This window comes from Myotis lucifugus, unplaced genomic scaffold, assembly GCF_000147115.1.
Source record: "Myotis lucifugus unplaced genomic scaffold, Myoluc2.0 scaffold_2787, whole genome shotgun sequence".
Taxonomy (NCBI): Eukaryota; Metazoa; Chordata; class Mammalia; order Chiroptera; family Vespertilionidae; genus Myotis; species Myotis lucifugus.
In genome coordinates, this window is record NW_005873835.1 from 466 (window position 1) to 19,680 (window position 19,215).

Sequence of the window (19,215 nt, forward strand, 5' to 3'; positions counted from 1 at the left end):
GCACCGCTGGTCAAGTGCTGGTCTGTGTGTGTCGCCCTTAATGTAGGTCTATAGGAATACACGCCACACACATGTGGATGCTGAGACCATGTTGGGTTGGGGAATCAGAAGACAAGGCTCCCCTCTGACCTGGACTCCCCCGTGACCTCTGACCGTCATTTGACCTCTGCGGGGCCGGCTGTTCCCTTTAGGGATTGGAGCAGAAGGTGCCCCTGAGACGGGTCATTGAGGAAGGCCCAAATGTTTGACCTGAAAACGTGGTTTCCTTCTACCTTCGACGTCTCTCGACAACTTACGCCCATGAAATTGGCTTTAAGTTCGCAGAGTGGAAGGCAGTGTGAATGTTCAGGTTTTTGGGTCTGAGGCAGGTTGCCACATGGAGCGGAGACGTGAGAAAATAGTGCTCGGAAGTCCCCAAATATCTGCAAACTTGTCGCTAATGCGGCCGCCAGAAATGGCTTCATCTTTCCTTTTTTTATATATATATATTTTTCTCATTGATTTTTAGAGAGAGTGGAAGGAAAGAGAGAGAAACATTAATGTGAGAGAGACACATCGATGGGTTGCCTCCTGCACGCCCCTGACCAGGGCCTCGAACCCACAACTGAGGTATGTGCCCTTGACCAGAATCGAACCCGGGACCCTTCAGTCACAGGCCGACGCTCTACCCACTGAGCCAGACTGGCTGGGGCCATCTTTGCTTCTTAATACATGGGGCTTAATTCGGTGCCTGACATTTCTTCGTTGATATTAATATAGGTCTCTCGGCTGCTGGGGGCATTCCACAACCCAAAACAGGTGACCAGAGGTTTTGCTGGTGGTGTGAGTATAATTATGTCTTTTCTTTTTTTCCTTTTCGAAGTTTCTCAAGAAAGATGCTCTACCACATCATATAGCCCTTTACCTCCATTTACTTAAAATTAGGGTAAATTGGGCCATTCTTCTCCTGTATCTTAAAATTATGGGCTAACATGCAGAAATCTGTTAGGTCACATTTGAAAGAATTATGTTACAGCCGGCCATGTCAGCCTGTCACACTGATATCTGGAGGGAGCCTTGTTAAAAATAGATGGATTTTTCCCTTGAGCCTGTTACTTTATTTCACAACCCCATTGGGTAAGACAGGTTTTTTTCCAAACCTCGTCCACGTCGAGAACATATTGTTGAGAAGCTTCAAAACCTGCTTCGCATTTTTATGTTGGGAGCTTCCCCAAAAGCCGCAGGCGGGTCGCCAGGTGGGAGTGAACGCCTCGACGTCTGTCAAGTCCTGAGGCGTCTGCTGTCCTTACGCAGCCTGGATAGAGGATCACGCTGATGGATCCTCTATTTCTCCTGAAATCCGCTGCTTTTCCCGTCCCCGGCGCCGGAGTCCTGTGCTTTTAAAAGCTGACACCACATTTTTGGAGCTCGCTGAGGCTGTGGGTCAGTGGCTCCCTGTATGCTGTTGCTTTAACCAGATTCGTGCAGAATCCAGTAGCGTTTCCTGATTCCTCTGCTCCCAGATCACACCCTGGTCCGTGAGGCATCTGTAAGACCACAGTAGGTTTTCCCTGCCTTTACTTTCTGAGCTGCGGCCTCCAGCAGGCTTTAGTTTCGGTGGCCTGATGACGCTGATCCGACGTGTTGGGAGAACGGGAAGCAGCAGCCAGCGGTTCCGGGCTCTGCAGGCCGCGGCTGCACCTCAAGGCCACGGCAGCAAAGCGAGCATTTCAGACGCGTTTCTGGGAGCTCACGAGATGGTCGCTGCGCTCTGCTGTTACTTAATTTCCAGGCTCCCCATTAAAAAAAAAAAAAATTAGCCTGGTGGGGAGGGGGCTGTATCTGGAAGGAATATGAAGAGGAACGAATCTTTTCAAAGATTTCTGCAGTTTGTGCAGAACAGTGTGACCAGTCCCCCTGCTCAGGGACTGTACTGGGAGGCAGAAGACCAGGGGAACTTGAATCAGGGATTTTTTTTTTAAAAAGTAGCAACAGGTGACCGGGACTGGGAAAGGCCAGGGAGCTTGTCTGGGCCAAACCTCAGGTCGGGGAGAGTCCCCGAGTGACGATGGAGAGAGAGGTCAGCCTGTTATCTGTTCTCTTAATGAATTTAAATCCTCTCCTCATTTTCCTTGACACGTTTTTATTTCTACGTTTGAAATGCTGGCTTCATTTTGTTTGCAGCCTTTGCAATAAACCGTTGGTGCTACTTTTTAAACACACTTGTCACTCTAAAGGGTGTGAGCACAGGAACTATTCCTGCTGGTTACAAGTTTACTTCCACGACATTTCTCATGAAGGAGCCAGTTTTCTAGAGGAACTCGGGAAAACGGAGACCCTCTCTGACTCGCAGTCTCGTCTTCTCTGAGTGACAAGCAGACCCCGGGGGCGTTCCGAGTGCCGGGAAGTCTCAGGAGACGGGACAGGTTTCCGTGAGAATCCACACTTTCCGGGACCCGTGTGGAGAGCGAGCACTCGCCTGCTCGCGAAGCTCAGGACACTGTTGACATGTGTCGCACTCTCTGCTTTCACAAACTTGAATTAATGGCCCCTTGTAGCTTGTCTGAAAAGGAAGTCTCCCGAGCAGTTTTAATTTATTTAGTTTTGTTCCATCTAAAGAGCATCCATTAAGACCTTTGCACAACCCCTTAACTCCGGTACAGAGGACAGTGGAGCCGCTTGTGTCTCGCCTCCTCTGATGGCCCAGGGAGGTCGGTCTGTTTTCTTAACGGCCTTTGGGTCTTCTTGAGACCTGGCCCCCCCATAAATCAGATTTGTCAACGATGTTCTTGTTTAAACCTTCAAAAATCGATTCTTACTGTCTTCCTTGATGGCTTCTTTTTTGATGATTTCTTCTATTCAGGTTCAGACAGTAACTTTAATTCCAGGAGATGGTATCGGCCCAGAAATTTCCGCCTCCGTGATGAAGATTTTTGACGCCGCCAAAGTAAGTGGACGCTAAAAGTCCCGGTAGCAGTAATTTGTAGGAAAGTTTCTGAGCCAATGGGAGTCCGTGACCTCTGAGGACGAACTGTTCGCATCCGTAGGAAGTGGGTATGGTCCGTTGTGGATCTTCACGACTTTAACTTGAACGTCGGTGTTCGCTGCTGTGCTTGAAGCTGCTGCAATGGCACTGGTTCTGTGGAAAGTGTTTGTGGGTCTCTGAACCCTGCCCGGGCGTGAGGTCTCGCAGTCCCACTGTCTCCCGCCTCCTGCCTTCCTGCCCACGAGAATACAGTTGATATTTCTAAACGCTCTGTAGATTTGAAAGGTTAGAGAGCAGTTTCCGATGTGGCGTTATCATTGAGTGTGAGGTGTTAGTGTAACAGCCCAGCGTCCCGTGCAGGCAGATGTGAAGCCCGTTTCCTGTGGGAAGGGAGGGAACTTGGGCTCTGACACCTGCTCTGTCACTGCTGTTGGAGCTGCAGGTGGTAGACGGTAAGGTTAAGTCTGGATGAAGGTCCTTGTGCACAAAGCACGTCTCGCTCTGAGCTCATGCCTGGTGCACGCTCCACACGGAGGGAGGTGAGCGGCAAGAAAGGACGCTGCCTGAGACTCTCACCTCTTAGGTTATGTCAGAGATCTCGCATTTTTAAAACAGCTTCCTGAGAGACACCGCCCCGGCTGTACCAATCTCCCATTTAAAGTGAACACCTCAGTGGGTTTTAGTACATTCACCGGGTTGTGCAATCTTCACACGATCTAATTTTAGAACATTTCCATCACCCGAAAAGGAACCCCACGCTCATTAGCAGTCGCCCCCCCTCCCCCGATCTCTCTCCCCCTCCCCCGCCCGTCACCAGCCCACGCAGCCACTCAGCTCCTGGTCCCCACAGGTCTGCCTCTGTCCGTCTCATACGAGCGGGGTCTTGTGATGGGGTCTCAGGGCCGCTGTGTCTCCTGCACAGTGTTCTCGGCCCATCCCTGTATCTGTCCGCAGTGTTCCTTCTCCACTCCTGATGGAGGTCTAATTATAGCCACGCGAAGAGTTGTGAGAAACCGAAGCGGGCAGGTGGCAGCTGGGAGGGCGACCGGGCAGGGTGACGCGGGAGTCCCCGTGGGCGAGCTGGGGAGTGACACCTCTTCTTTTTTTTTTTTTTAAATATATTTTATTGATTTTTCACAGAGAGGAAGGGAGAGGGATAGAGAATTAGAAACATTGATGAGAGAGAAACATCGACCAGCTGCCTCCTGCACACCCCCTACTGGGGATGTGCCCGCAACCCAGGTACATGCCCTTGACCGGAATCGAACCTGGGACCCTTCGGTCCACAGGCCGACGCTCTATCCACTGAGCCACACCGGTTTCGGCAACCTCTTCTGTTTTAAAATATATTTTTACTGACTTCAGAGAGGGAGGGAGAGAGAGAAACATCCATGATGAGAGAGAATCACGGATCGGCTGCCTCCTGCACACCCCCCACTGGGGATGGAGCCCGCAACCCGGGCCTGTGCCCTGACCGGGAATCGAACCGTGGCCTCCTGGCCGGGCAGGACTTCGCTTCCTGCGCGCCGGGCACTTCCTGGGCCTGCGTGGTGTGTGCTCGCCAGTGGCGCCCGAGGGTGAGGTGTGTTGGTAACGGGTGGGACGGTCGCTCACCCGCTCGCGGTGTGGCCTGCAGGTGCCCATTCAGTGGGAGGAGCGGAGCGTCACTGCCATTCAGGGACCCGGCGGGAAGTGGATGATCCCCCCGGAAGCCAAGGAGTCCATGGACAAGAACAAGATGGGCCTGAAAGGTAGGCGCACGTGGGCGGATGCGGATGCGGCTCCTGCTGTTTACGCTGTTGATGAAGCTAGCCAGCAGGGGGCAGCGCACTCAGAGCGCGTGCTGTGTTCATTGTGGGACACACACTGAGTGGCCAGATGATGACGACCACCCCACCCCATCAGCACTTCATGGACACGTCCAAAAATGCTGAATATTGAAAGCTTCCTAAGCAAATACGCTCAAGGTTTTATTATTATTTGCATAACTGATTCACTTCATTGTACTGATGGGGTGTCTGGCCACTCAGTGTGGTTTCCCAGTGGAAACGTGGGCCAGTGTCAAGGGAAAGTAGGTCTGTCTTGACCTGGGCTTATCTTTCGCCCACTTTTTACATTTTTGTGATTTTAGTTAACACACGGTTAAGGTCACGATTCAAAATCCTGGCTTTACGTTACGAGACAGGCTTCACGTCCAGGCCGATTGAGGGTGGGTCTCATCTCTGCCGCTCCCTGCCTGGGGGCCTGGGCAGTTTCTACTCTTGCTTTTCAAAAGGAACTTGGTTTCTCCTCCGTTTCTGAGGGACGGACACAGAGCCGGGACACTGCTGGTGGCGAGGGTTAGGTCGTGTCACGCTTGGTCCCCAGTCAGTGAACATTCTAGAAAGCTTCCCGTAGGGACTCCTTCCTCCATCTGACTCTGTGGGGCGGGCAGCGTCAGAGGCGGAACCGTGTGCAAGGAGCCCGGGTGGGTCGGTGGGGGACGGTGGGGGACGGCCGGAGGGTTGCCTGGGTGACGGCGGCGTGGACTCGCCCGGTGGAGAGAACGCCCGACCCGGAGGCAGGGCGCTGCTGTCCTTGCGGGTGACTCGCTCGCGGGTGACGGTGCCCCTGCTTCACGAAGCAGCATGTGCGCCGTGTCGCACGCCACGGGACTCGGGGCCCTGAGTGCAGCTCTGACGGGAACTGAACCAGCCGGGCTTTCACGGAAACACTAGGAGCTCGTGCTCATGAAGGAGGGGGTCCTGTTGTCATCGGGGTGTTCTTCTTCACCGCAGGCCCTTTAAAGACCCCGATAGCAGCCGGGCACCCGTCCATGAACTTACTGCTGCGTAAAACCTTCGACCTTTACGCAAACGTCCGGCCCTGTGTCTCCATCGAAGGCTATAAGACCCCGTACAACGACGTGAACATCGTCACCATCCGGGAGAACACGGAAGGCGAGTACAGTGGAATCGAGCACGTGGTACGTTCCTTCCCGACTCTGGTTACTCCCAGCCGGGCTGCTGCCCTGCACCTGGCCAGTTGTTCAGATTCCCAGCGGGAACATCTGGAGGTCGTGCACTCTGACCTCTGTAAGGTGTGGGCATTTGTCTTGGTCCTGGGCCTCTGGCCAGCGGTGCTCATGCGGCTGCTCGGGGAAGGGCATGGGCCTGGGAACATGCCCCCCGTTTGAATTTTGAATCCGGGCTTCACAGGGGTGCTCATGGGCAGGTGACCCTCTCAGCACCTCAGTTTTCCTCATCCGTGCACTGGGTCCACATGAACCCCACGGCCGCCCGCATGCGTGACGCTGGCCACGGTTGCTGGCACTGCGAGCCCGCCACTCAGGCTGCCGTTGACCCAGGAGCTGCCTGGTGCCCGACGCTGCCACGCCCTTCCCAGCAGGGCCGCCTTCCTGTCTTTCAGATCGTGGACGGGGTCGTGCAGAGCATCAAGCTCATCACCGAGCAGGCGAGCAAGCGCATCGCGGAGTTCGCCTTCGAGTACGCCCGCAACAACCACCGCAGCAACGTCACCGCCGTGCACAAAGCCAACATCATGTGAGTCCTGGGGCCGGCTCTGCGGGGGGAGCGGAGGTGGGCTGCCCTTCTGCCCAGCTGGTCACTGGTTCCTGGGGTCTCTAAAACCACCTGTACCTGGGGCGGGGGGCGGGGGGCAGGCCTCCTATTTCATGTGCCTCACTGGGCGGTGACTGGAGCAGATCGGGGGAGGGCAGGAATGCAGTCCTGGGAGGTTGAGGAGGGGCTGAGAAATACCAGGTGCTCTGGCGTCGGGGACCCCAGCGGAAGTGGCCCCAAGAGCATTTCTAAAATGGACACGGGCTCGGGCGTAAACCAGTGCGAGTGCTGCCGGGGGCAGTATTCTCGCAGTTTCCTTCTCCTCGGCCCCGGCTGTCCCAGGCCGCCTGTGAGTGTCAGATACAGGTTCCTAACCCGAGAGAAGGGTGCACAGTCACCCGTGTGAACCACGGGGAAGTGAGCCTTGTGAAGCGATTTGACTTTCTTACTCGTGGGCATTTCTTGATTCTTGCTGCTACTGCCTGAAACGTAATTGCACCGTCATCGACATGACCCATCTGGGCCTCTGGGCATCAATTTTGTGAACTCACTTTACTTCTCTGATTTGACACTTTTGTTTGATTCAACACAGGCGCATGTCAGATGGGCTCTTTCTGCAGAAATGCAGGGAAGTTGCCGAGAACTGCAAAGACATTAAGTTTAACGAGATGTACCTTGACACGGTGTGTCTGAACGTAAGTGTCGCTCCCCGGGCTGAGCTCTCTGTGGCGGGGGGTGTGTGTGTGTGTGTGTGTGTGTGTGTGTGTGTGCGCGCGTGCAGGTTTGATGGCTGAACGCACCACATGTGTTTCTTGCAGATGGTCCAGGACCCGTCCCAGTTTGACGTTCTTGTTATGCCCAACTTGTACGGGGACATCCTGAGGTAGGTGGCCGCCCCTGTCAGCCTGGTGCCTGCTGGGAGCTGGGCATCGAGCTGTGACCGCGTGCAGGGAGACCCATCCCCTCCGTGGCCACCACCGCCATGGAAACAGTGAAACGTGGGCCTGGCCCTGCTCCCTGGTCGAGGACTCCACAGGGGTCGCTGGCTGGTTGGCTGGTGGACTGACTGTGTGTTTTCTGTATCGCTGGGTAGGTGGGTGGTCATTTTTATAGACTTTTTGGTGACTTCCGAAATAATTTCAGACTAACAGGAAAGTAGCGAGAGAGCTACCCAGGACGCCTGTGTCCTCGGCCACCACGGTTCACCTTCCGCCGCGTTTCCTGTGTTTCTCCCCCTCCGCACGCTCACGCTCACGCTCACACTCACACTCACACGCACGATGATGGCCACGTGGTGACGTTCTGTGTCCCTCCTCCTCACACTCACCAGCTGGCGTTCTGTCGGCACAGCTTTTCCTTGTCCCGTGTGTATCTGCCAGCCAGTTAGGACTCTGTCTTCATTCAGTGGCTTGATCCACCCCCATCAGCCCCGGGGTCCTGGCCTGGTCCGGGCATCGCTGAGAGCGGCCCCTCGCTGCTGGCACAGCCCTGTGCTCCGGCTCCTCCCGGCTCCTAACTAGTCCTGGGCCGTTTCCCCATGGGGCCCTGTGCTCCGGCTCCTCCCGGCTCCTAACTAGTCCTGGGCCGTTTCCCCATGGGGCCCTGTGCTCCGGCTCCTCCCGGCTCCCAACTAGTCCTGGGCCGTTTCCCCATGGGGCCCTGTGCTCCGGCTCCTCCCGGCTCCTAACTAGTCCTGGGCCGTTTCTCCATGGGGCCCTGTGCTCCGGCTCCTCCTGGCTCCTAACTAGTCCTGGGCCGTTTCCCCATGGGGCCCTGTGCTCGGCTCCTCCCGGCTCCTAACTAGTCCTGGGCCGTTTCTCCATGGGGCCCTGTGCTCCGGCTCCTCCCGGCTCCTAACTAGTCCTGGGCCGTTTCTCCATGGGGCCCTGTGCTCCGGCTCCTCCCGGCTCCCAACTAGTCCTGGGCCGTTTCCCCACGGGGCCCTGTGCTCCGGCTCCTCCCGACTCCTAACTAGTCCTGGGCCGTTTCCCCATGGGGCCTGGTCCTTCTGGTGGAGGAGGGTGTTGAAGACTGAAGACGAGGTGCTGGGGGAGATGTTTTGTTTTTTCAAACCGACACCCAAATCCTTTCTGCCCCCAGCGACCTGTGTGCAGGACTGATTGGAGGGCTCGGTGTGACACCAAGTGGCAACATCGGCGCCAACGGGGTCGCGATCTTCGAGTCGGTAAGGACCCTCTGACGCCCAAAGCAGAATGCGGATCGGACGGCGTGAGGACCCGGGAGGGGGACCTGTATAGACATGTGTGAACTCTTGGGTGTTCGCATTGTTGGAAGAAAGTGATGCTTTGTGGAGGTTTTTCCATTCATTTCCCAGCTTTGTGCACTTATCCTTCCTCAGTTAAAGTATTTTAGCAAAAGTTGATAGAGATGGTCAGTCCCTAGTTTTGCAATTAAAAAAAAAGTTCCTCTCGCCCTTGCTTTCTGTGCGGCTTTGTTTCTAGGCGTTTGTCTGATGCGTTGGGGGCAGCCGCTGCCCGGGGTCTCCCCCGGGGCGGCCCCTGATGAGCTGCTTTCCCCGGCAGGTCCACGGGACGGCCCCCGACATCGCGGGCAAGGACATGGCCAACCCCACGGCCCTGCTGCTCAGCGCGGCCATGATGCTGCGCCACATGGGGATGTTCGACCACGCCGGGCGCATCGAGGCCGCCTGCTTCGCGACTATCAAGGGAGGCAAGGTACCTGCCGCGGCGCCCGCGAGCGCGCGTCCTCCGCGGGGTTCCCCTGGGGGGGCAGGCGGTGGCGCCCCGCAGCCCGAGGACTGACGCAGCGCGGCTTCCTCCTCGAGGTCCCGGGTGGAGTCCGGGTGTGGGCGCATCATGCATTTCCTGAGGGAGGGGCCTCGTGTTTCCTGAGGGAGGGGCCGCGTGTTTGCGTGGGGAGTTGGAGCCGTTGCAGGCCCGGGTGTCCCCTTGGTGGCGATGGGATCTTGGCCAAGGCCGTCGCGTTTTCCACGCGGCTTTTTCCTCCTCCCAACAAAAAGCTACTGTGTACGTTATAAGGTATGAAAGACAACACACTGAGGAATGAGGTAAGGTCTCGGGCCTCCAGCTCCGACGTGTCCACGACGCAGGGTATTGTACGTTATACCACGTGCGTCAGAAAGGTAGAAGGAGAAGGACTGATGTTAACGGGGTGCTCGCAGTTCCCGTAAAGCTGTGTGAGCGCACGCCCCCTCAGCACACTGCTCCATGGGGGGGTCCTGGGATGAACCCCATTCTGGAGATGAGGAAGCTGAGGCACGGAGGGATTCAGTCATCTGTCTAAGGTCTCAGGTCCCCATGGCAGAGCTGGGTCACGCCCAGTCCGGCTCTTGCCCAGCAAGTTTCACTGTTTCCATGGCGGTGGTGGCCACGGAGGGGATGGGTCACCTGCACGCGGGCGGAGGACGGAGGAGGTGATGGCCTCCCATCACCTGAGGCCTCTTCCTTTTCAAGTCGCAGTAGAATACGCCTGGTGCCAAGCCAGCCGTTCTGAAGTGTCCAGCTCGGTGGCGTCCAGCACGCTCACACCGTCGTGCCAGCATCGCCACCGTCCGTCTCCGACCTTTCCTTTTCCCAGTGAAACCGCCTCACGCCTGTCGTTCTGACAGCCGTGTTTCACGTAGCACAGTTTTCAGGGTCGGCTCCTTTAAAAACAGCCCTATAATCTGAAATCACTCCTTGCAGCGAAGAGGCAAGAAACCCAGACCTGTTTTTAACAGCCGGAGAGTCGATTGAAGGGCAGAGGACTTTGCATTTTTTTATTCTGACGCTGCTGCGTCTGTGAGTTTAACGACGGAGCCACAGAGAGCAGAGCACGGGGCTGCTGGTTACGCAGGACGCGGTGGTGGGAGAAGCTCATGGAGGCCCGTGTGGGCGTGGCCAGAGGAGGCGCTGGTAGAGCCGCGGCTGCGGGAGGCGATGCAGTTAGTGACGTACATGCTGCCTTAGTCTCTGTTTCCCAGCCTCCAGAACAGATCAAAATAGGTCTTTTAAGTTTCTTAAACTTTAGAAATTCCCCAGGGGATTCACGGATCCCTTGTTTAGATGTGAAGTGTCCATCATCGGTGTTTCCTTGGGCCTGTCCTCTGGACAGGGCCTCTGCCGTCTGCTGGGCGGGCGTGGTGGGCGCCGTGAGCGTTGGGAGGAACCGGGGGAAGCAGCGCCGCCAGGACTGGCTCGGCTGGAATCTCACCGGCGCTTTCAGCAGAACTCTCCTTGCTTTGGCCCCGTGCGATGCGTTTTTAATTTGCTTTCCCTCCTCAGAGCTTGACCAAAGACTTGGGAGGTAATGCCAAGTGCTCCGACTTCACAGAAGAAATCTGCCAGCGAGTGAAGGACTTAGAGTAAGGCTCCCGCCGACGTGTCCGCACCAGCCACTCCTAACGCCGCCACGTCAGCCGCCTGAGAGCACGCCCGTGTGCGCTGGTCCCCGTCCCCGACCGAGTCCACTCCAATCGGCCTTTTAACAAACCTGAGCAGAGGACGCAGGCGACGCCCGAGGCCTGCTCCCGAGTGCTCGTCTGGTGGGTCGTGTCTATTTGGTATATATTTTTTGTAAACCCTAAGCCGACTGTATCATTTGCCATTGTTAACCATTTACACTTCAGTTAAAACAGTTTTCCTCAGCTGTAAATATGACACAATTAATAAGAAAACATCTAACTTTTCAAAGAAAAAGTTTTCCTTAGCTTATGGAAAATATACTAGAAATAAAACAGAATACTGACGTAACAGCACAAGATGACATTCTCATGACATGAACGGGCACGAGAGCAATTTCCTAGGAAAGTTGGCGTCTAACACGGTGACTGTGGCCTGTTCCTTTATGACACCGACAGTGAGGACAGTGGTCTTTTCTATGGATTACTGAGGGCGAGTAGACCCCCAGCCAAGAAACAGGCGAGAGGTAACTGTCATTGAACAGACATAGGTAATACATTGGCTACAAAGACAGATGCTGTTGGCTTGGTGCTGTGTTACCTTGAGGGTCCCTTTCCTGAGCTTCACGAAGGGCAGGGCCGCAGTCCCTTGTCACCTGACACGCGCTGAGCATCGCGGGGAACAGCTCTGAGCCGACGGCCGCGTCGGACGGGGCAGCTGACCGTGGGCGGCCGCACTCCTGCAGCACCTCACACTCCGCCGGCCCTGCTGGAAGCCTGACCACGCTGTTAACTCTGTGTTCCCACGGCCGCCCTCTCCCTTCCCCAGAGCACGGCCACCAGGCGGCGAGGTGCAGGGCAGCGGGCGGCCGGCGTGGCTCAGCCCGACCCCCTGCACCCGGCACGGTGTCTCTGTAGCCTCAGATGCCGAGTCGCCATCTCCATCAACAGGCAGCCGTGTGCCCCTGCCCCTCGTGGATCCGCGCAGACCTGTGCTTGGCACGAGGCACCCAGGTCACGGGGGTCCCTAACGACACCCCTGCGGGTGCTTTTCAGGCTGGTCCCCAACTTCCCACCTTCCCTGTATCTGCTGTGTACGCTGCTGCTCCTGCTTTACTGGCCTGCGAATGCCGGCTCACACTTATTAATAAAGAGTTCAGAGCTGACTGTGTGCTTCCTCTCCTCTCCCCGTCCCTCCCCCTCAGGGCCTGGGGCACTGGCGTGGTCCTGGGAATGGCCGCTTCGCTCGCGTCCTGAGTGGCAGGGGCAGCGGGCCGGTGCGGCCCCTCTGCTCTGCGGGCACCCAGGGTCACTCGTGCCCGCTGCACACAGTCCTGGGGACTAAAGACCCACCACCCTGGGCTGCTCCCACCTGCTCAACCGAGAAAACAATCACCAGTCCTGCCGACAGTTGGGTTAAGAAGTTTAATATCCGAGTCACACGTTAAGGGCTCACAGGCGGCGGCGGCAGCTCTAGGAGCGGCCAGGGAGGGCAAGTGCTGGGGAGCCCTGGGCGGGTGATGGGCTGGCCGCCTGGCAGATTCCACAGCAAGTGAGTGACAGCCGAGGCTTCCCCTGCAGCCGTAACAGAAGCCGCTCCTCCCTCCCTCCCCCCGCCCGCTGCTACTGGCCCTTCACTCTGGAAGGGGAGCTGGTCTGTCACCTGAACACACAGCGACACTACAACTAGAACTACGGACACGGAAGCTTCTCGGAACGGCCGGCTACTTGGCCCGAGGCCCGCGAAGGGGATGCCGGGCCCCCGGGCCTCACAGCGGCCAGCAGCCCCGCCCGGCCGCAGAGCAGGGGGGCTGGGGGCCTGGGCGCCCTCACTCCAGGTAGAAGGAGTCGATGACGTCTCTGTACTTCTCCAGGACGGCCAGCCGCTTCAGCTTCATCGTGGGGCCTGGAAGGGAAATGGGAGCGCGTGTGAGGCCTCAGGAACCTGAGGCGTGTGGTCAGGACCCGGGACCGCGAGTCCTGTGCCTGGAATGAAGCCACACCACCCGGCGGCCGGCCCCGAGCCGGCCCGAGTGACCTGCTCACGCGGCAGCAGCCCGTTACTCCAGGGAGCGGCCGTAGTGAGAGCACGTCCAGGCCCCTGGCCCCTGACCCCTGACCCCTGACCCCTGACCCGCACCCATCTCTGACTTCCATGCACTTGAATCAATGATTCCCGTGACCAAACAGGAAGACGGCAGGTCCTGCCCTGGCCCTCGGGGCCCGTTTCTGGGGCAGCCACGTGGAGGCCCCTGGCCTGTCCCACACCCCGAGGGAGCGGGGAAGTGGCCCCGCAGGTGGCCCCGCCCGGCTGACGCTTCTGGAACCTCAGGAGAGACCCCAGCCAGCACCCCCCGCAGAATGACAAGCGCCTGTGCTCTGAGCTGCTGAGTTTGAGGTGACATGTTGCACAGCAAGGACGAACGTGCCCGTCCTGTCAGCTCTGGACATGATGCTCTGCCGGCCCGAGATGGGGTGGGGGGGCTGCCGAGAGCGCTTCCCCACCACCGGGCGTGGCCTGGGTGCGCCCTCCGGAGCCAGGGGACATGGCTGATTCGAGTCCCGGGAGCTGGACGTCCACTCGGTGCTCACGCTGGGCGGGGTGACTGGGGACTCCTGACCGAGTCATTTATAGCGACTGCTCAGCGAGGACATCTGTCTGGCTGGCCGCGCTCAGTGCTGGGCCAGACAGCCGGACACGCGCCAGGGACGCCCTCAGTGCGGCTGCCTCCGGCCTGAGGTCCGAGGGCACCTCACGGAGGCGGCACTGCCAGCTCCGTGCCCTGAAACGCCCGGAGACGCCGCAGGAGTGCCTGCCCCCGCTGAGGCCGCGCCACAGGCCCTTCCGGTTCGGAGGGCCGAGTCCCGAGGGGCTTCACCCCGACCTGCCACGTGAGCTGACTGCAAATTTCGGGGTCCCACCCACGAGAGGCCGGTGGCCCCTGGTGACCTCAGGGGACAGTGGTTCCCAGAGCCGCAGGAGTCGGATGTCACAGGTTCAAACTCACAAGTCCCAGCCAGACCCTTGTCCATTGTGACAGGCCCCACCACGGCAACGCTCTGGAGCAGTGTCCTTCCCCGGCCAGAAGGGGGGCCCTGCCCCCCACAGTCCCTCCCGGGCCCCCCCAGTTCCCCCCCCACCCTGCCCCTGGACCGGGGGGGGGGGGGGCGGAAATAAAAGCAGAGCAAGCCTACCCAGCTCTCCGCCCGAGATGGAGAAGTCCCTCTCGAGAATGGCCCACTTCTGGATGTGGTAGGGCCGGGCGGCCGCGTTCCCGTTCACCCGCCGGATGCCCTCCTCGATGGCCCGGTACACGGCCTCGTCCCTGCGGCCCACGATGTCGGACACCCGGGTGGCCCTGCTGCCCACCCGCTGGCAGAACTCCACCGCCTGCTCCGTCAGCGTGTCGGTCGGCTCGCACGTGTCCGGGTCCAGCGTGCACTGCAAAGCAGACCATCAGCCGCGCCTCCCCCCCCAGGACGCAGCCCGCCCGGAGGAGTCACTGCCGGAGCCCGGAGGCGGGTCCTGTGAGCTGTGGTTTGGGGGTGCGGCTGCCACCCCAACTGGTGGAAGGAGCAGAGGTCTGAGCTCAGAGCTCAGAGACCTTGGAGCGAAACCATGGCCAAGAGCAGGGCCCGTAGCTCCTGCTTCGTCCGGCAGCTGGAGCCGCGCCTGCTGAGCGGGCGGCTGTCCCAACAGCGCTGCTGCCCGCACCCCCGGGGGCAGAGGAACCTCCCTGGGGGACGGCTGCCCGTTCCCAAGCCCGGGCCCGACCCAGCATGCACTGCGTGAACGCGGCCGCGGCGCGGGGCGGGTCGGACCCACCTTCAGGGTGAGCAGCATGGACAGGAACTTCCTCTGGTCGCCGATGAGCACGGCGCTGCTCACGAGCGGCAGCTCCGTCTTCACCGCCTCCTCGATGGGCAGCGGGGGCACGTTCTCCCCGCCCGCCGTGACGATCAGCTCTGGGGGCACGGCCAGGCGGCTGAACCAGGGCTCACCCTCGGGGGGGCCAGAGGAGCCGGCGGAGGAGCCGCACCCCTGAGCCCCTCTGACCTCCCCCCTCCCCTCCCCCCTCCTCCGTCACCCCTCCCCGCCCGCCGTGACGATCAGCTCTGGGGGCACGGCCAGGCGGCTGAACCAGGGCTCACCCTCGGGGGGGCCAGGGGAGCCGGTGGAGGAGCCGCACCCCTGAGCCCCTCTGACCTCCCCCCTCCCCTCCCCCCTCCTCGGTCACCCCTCCCTGCCTCTCACCCCTGCAGGCCCTGTGCCACCTGCCCCGTGTCAGTAACTCGCTTCGCCCTCACCACAGGCCATGACGGGAGGGCAGCCTTCCCATTTCTCAGACGAGGAAGCCGAGGCACAGAGCGGTTCAGTGACTCGCCCTTTCAGTGCAGCACCGTCCAGAGCCCGTGCCCGCGCCCAGGCGGGCTCACTCTGCCCTCGGGACACCCTCTCCCTTCTCCCCACTGTCCGACCGGCCGCCTGTTCTGCAAGGACCAGCTCTGCTGCCTCCAAGCAGCCTGGTCCGCCTCTCCCGTCCGTCACTAATGCCTTCTCTGCGCGTTCTCATCAGGTGTCTGCCCCTCAGCAGGTCCCCCTGCCATTCGCCTGTGCACAAGGCCCGCATGGGCCTGCCGCTCTGGTCTGTCCTCTGAGGGTGGCTTCCTCCCTTAATAACGACCCTCAATCACTTCGGCGACACTGTCCGCCTGCCCCCGTTCTACCCAGTTCAGCGAAGGGAAGCTGGTCCCACTCTGCGCAGCCCAGTGCCGACCCGGGCCAGGTGGATGTTGCGTCACAGGCAAATGGAGAAACACTAACGTTTATGTCCTCAGTGTCCTGGAAAGACTTGCCTCACTTCTCTAGGGGGTCTGAGTCCCGGCTCCACCGTCTACCGGCTGGGTGACCCCGGATGAGCGCCTTAACCTCTCTGGCTTCCTCATCAGTAATACACGGTGCCCATCACGGCAGAGGCCCCCGAGGAGGCACTGCCCTCGCGGTGTACATGGTGGTGGCCCGGCGCCCCCGCCCGCCCCGCACACCTTTCAGACACCCCGTGATGTAGAGGAAGCCGTCGCCGTCCAGGCCCCCCAGGAGGCACTGCTCTCGCGGTGTACGTGGTGGTGGCCCGGCGCCCCCGCCCGCCCCGCACACCTTTCAGACGCCCCGTGATGTAGAGGAAGCCGTCGCCGTCCAGGCGCCCCAGGTCGCCGCTGTGCAGCCAGCCGTCGGCGTCGATGGCCTCGCGCGTCTTGTCCTCCATGTTCAGGTAGCCCATGAAGACGGTGCGGCCCCACATGCAGATCTCGCCGATGCCCTCCGCATCCTGGTTCACCAGCTTCGCCCGGCAGCCGGGCACCACCTTGCCGGAGCTGGGGGGGAGGGCAGAGGCCTGGTCGGAGGGAGCCAGTCCCTCCAGGCCCGGGGTCAGCCCCCCGTCTTCCCCGATGGCCAGAGGTGCCCCTCCCAGGCCTCTTGTCCTCTAACAGGGCCTGGAGCTGACAGCAGGGCCCAGGAGAGGTTTCAGGTGAATGAATGAATGAATGAATGAATGAATGTGACGACCCAGGCTCCGGGACGGCTGAGCAGGGACGGGAGGCAGTTCAGCCCGAGAGAGGACCTTCACCCACTTCTCAGCGCTGACCATCCTCTCTGCCCACCGGAGGCCGGCCCTGCCCCAGCTCCCACCGTGTGGCTGGGCCCTCGGCGATGCTGGGGCACCTAACACTGTGGGGTAACGGGGACTCCTCCCCCGGAGCCCTGCTTTCCACCCCAGGCCGGGAAACACGGCAGAGACCAGCTCCCTGGGACGGAGGCCTGGCAGGGGCTAGGCCCTGGGGACCCCACAGGCCAGGGCCCGAGCTCCGAGCCCCCGGGGTGTGAGCGGGGGCGGGGGCGGACACTGCCCCGGGTACCTGTACAGCCGGAAGTTGCAGGGGCTGGACATGAAGTGGGGGCCCGAGGTCTCGCTGAGGCCGTAGCCCGAGTACAGGCGGATGTTGAGGCCCAGGAAGAAGCGCTGTGTCTCCGCGGTCATGGGGGCCGCGCCGTAGAAGCTCTTCCGACACTTGGCGAAGCCCAGCGCCTGGCGGACCTTGGCCAGCACCAGGTAATCCGCCAGCCTGGCTGCGAAGGGCTTCAGGTCGCTGGAGGGAGAGGAAGCAGGGGCCAGAGGAAATGACACACACGCGCCTTCTCTAAAAGGCTGGACGCTCAGCCCCGGCCAGGGGATCAGCGATGAGAACACCTTCCGGATGCGCCCGAACTCAGGCTGACCCCTGGGCGGGGCACGTGCAAGGATCAACCCACGAATGCATCAGCAACTCGACGTTTCTTTCTCCCTCCCACTCTCCTCTCTCTAAGCCACAAACTAAACCTTAAAGAGAAAGGATGGGTATTCAGTGGGTCGCACTGGCCTGGCCTGTTCTCTCCTGACTGCTCGGCACCAAGGCTCAATCCGTCACGGAACAGTTCACATACTGGCCCTGCCCATGAACACGCGTGCATACATGTCTCGAGCCGGGAAACAGACTGAGCTGTGTACGGGCACACAGGCCACCAGGAGTACACGTGTGCAGACTGGAGCAGTCACGCCTAGACACCCCCAGACAGACGTGTGGGAAAGCCCGTAACTGCGCCGACATGCACATCCACTTCACGTCTGTGCACATGAAGCGCAGGCGCAGACACGTGCACACGCCTCATGAGACGGACACCGGCCACGGAGTGTTTCTAATCCGGTCCAGGCCAGACTCATGCACCAACCCCGCAGCACCGTGTGGGGGTTAAAAGCGACTGCGAGGTCACCGGGAGGCCGGGAGGCGGGAAAGCCCACCCCCGTGGTCCCCGCTCCCGGGACGGTCAGAGCCAGAGGCGGGGAGGGGACGGGGCTCTGCACAGGCTCCCAGCTCGGACAGGCCGGGGGGGGGGGGGAGGGGGCGCACACTGGGGCTGTGACTCTCGCTCTCTCTACCTGCTGGGGCAGGTGAGGTTGTGCTCCAGCATCACCGCCATGGTCCCACAGCAGCATCTTGCGCCGAGACGAAGCCGAGACTGAGCCGCCACTCCTGGATGCGTTCCCATGATCTTCTCCCCACACCGGGGCACCCCCATGTGCGACGTGGGCTCCACCTCCCGCAGCGTGTCCACCAGGCTCCCCTGCCCGCGCAGAGAGAGGGGCCTGGTCAGAAGCCGGCGCGGCAGGAGGCCCTGGGCCGGGGGCAGCGCGCACCGGCTCAGGCACCTGCTCCCACGCGGACAGGCGCCCGCCGCCCGCCCGCACCGCAGGGCACAGGCTGTCGGCTGCGGCTGCTCTTTCCTCCAACGGAACCTGATGCTGCTCAGAGGCTTCCGGGGTCCTGGGTGACTCCTGGTCTAACTCAGAGGCGACATCCGCCCCCTAAGCCATGACTGGGTGAGGAGTCGACCTGTGACCCCACCTGGGCCAGTGAGAGGCCTGGGGGAGCCACCTGGGGTTCCTGGGAAGTCACCTGTGGCTAAAAGGACCCAGAGCACAGGTAGCAGACGAGGCAGGCGCAGGGCAGGGTGGGGCGGGGCCCCGTGCGACCACCTGTGACTCCCTCTGAGGCTGTGTCCTTGGGCCGTGGCCACAGAACCACTGACTGGACTTTCTTGTTTAGCTGGAGGTGTGCTGACTGCAGCGGGAAGACCTCTGACTGACACAGGATGGGGAGCCGGCGCAGCCCAGCGCACACCCACCCCCATGAGCACAGACACGGGCGGGCCCTCGCACACATCCGGGGACCCCCAGGCGGGCAGAGGGCAGACTGACCTTCAGGGCGTCGGGCTGGGCAAAGCAGACCTGGGCCCCCCCACTGGATGCCCGTCCACAGGTCGTAGATCTGGGCGGCGATGTGGCTGAGGGGCAGGTAGCTGACCACCACCTCCTGCTGGACCTCGGCGGGCTGGATGCCGCCGGCCTGGCTGCCGTACCGAGCCGTCCAGGTGATCTGAGGACGAGGGGCGGGCCCGCAGGTCTACGCGCCACTCCGGAGGCGCTCACGTCTGCAGGTGCCCGCGGGCCTGGGCTCTTTCTCTGGGGGACCCCTGGAGTGTCTGCCCCCCTGGGCATCTCTGCAGGAAACCCCCATGGACAGCCCCCCCACCGCCCCAACTCTGCGCTGGGTGCCGTCTGGACCACAGACTCTGTCCCAGGCATCCCTGCTCCCCGAGCCAGGCCCAGAGGAGCCGCCCAGCCCACCCCGGGGCGGGGCGCGGCCTACGTTGTCCTGACTCAGCATCACGCCCTTGGGGCTGCCGGTGGTGCCGGACGTGTAGACCAACG

At 60.6% G+C, this 19,215-nt stretch overlaps 2 protein-coding genes across 2 annotated transcripts; one reads left to right on the plus strand and one right to left on the minus strand.

Moving 5' to 3' along the window:
* Positions 1 to 759: 759 nt before the first annotated feature.
* On the plus strand, positions 760 to 12,072 carry IDH3A (isocitrate dehydrogenase 3 (NAD(+)) alpha; the record flags this gene model as incomplete). The annotated part of the gene is made up of 10 exons (XM_006108605.2): positions 760 to 822; positions 2,843 to 2,926; positions 4,602 to 4,716; positions 5,743 to 5,930; positions 6,374 to 6,507; positions 7,118 to 7,220; positions 7,344 to 7,408; positions 8,626 to 8,710; positions 9,069 to 9,221; positions 10,791 to 12,072. Coding segments are annotated over 10 exons (1,074 nt in total), but the record flags the coding sequence as incomplete, so codon positions are not given.
* A 520-nt stretch (positions 12,073 to 12,592) lies between these two features.
* ACSBG1 (acyl-CoA synthetase bubblegum family member 1) lies at positions 12,593 to 19,210 on the minus strand (the record flags this gene model as incomplete). The annotated part of the gene is given in 9 exon segments (XM_006110023.3): positions 12,593 to 12,812; positions 14,102 to 14,348; positions 14,733 to 14,872; positions 16,065 to 16,282; positions 16,826 to 17,056; positions 17,884 to 18,068; positions 18,703 to 18,741; positions 18,743 to 18,880; positions 19,154 to 19,210. Coding segments are annotated over 9 exon segments (1,332 nt in total), but the record flags the coding sequence as incomplete, so codon positions are not given.
* Positions 19,211 to 19,215: the final 5 nt, after the last annotated feature.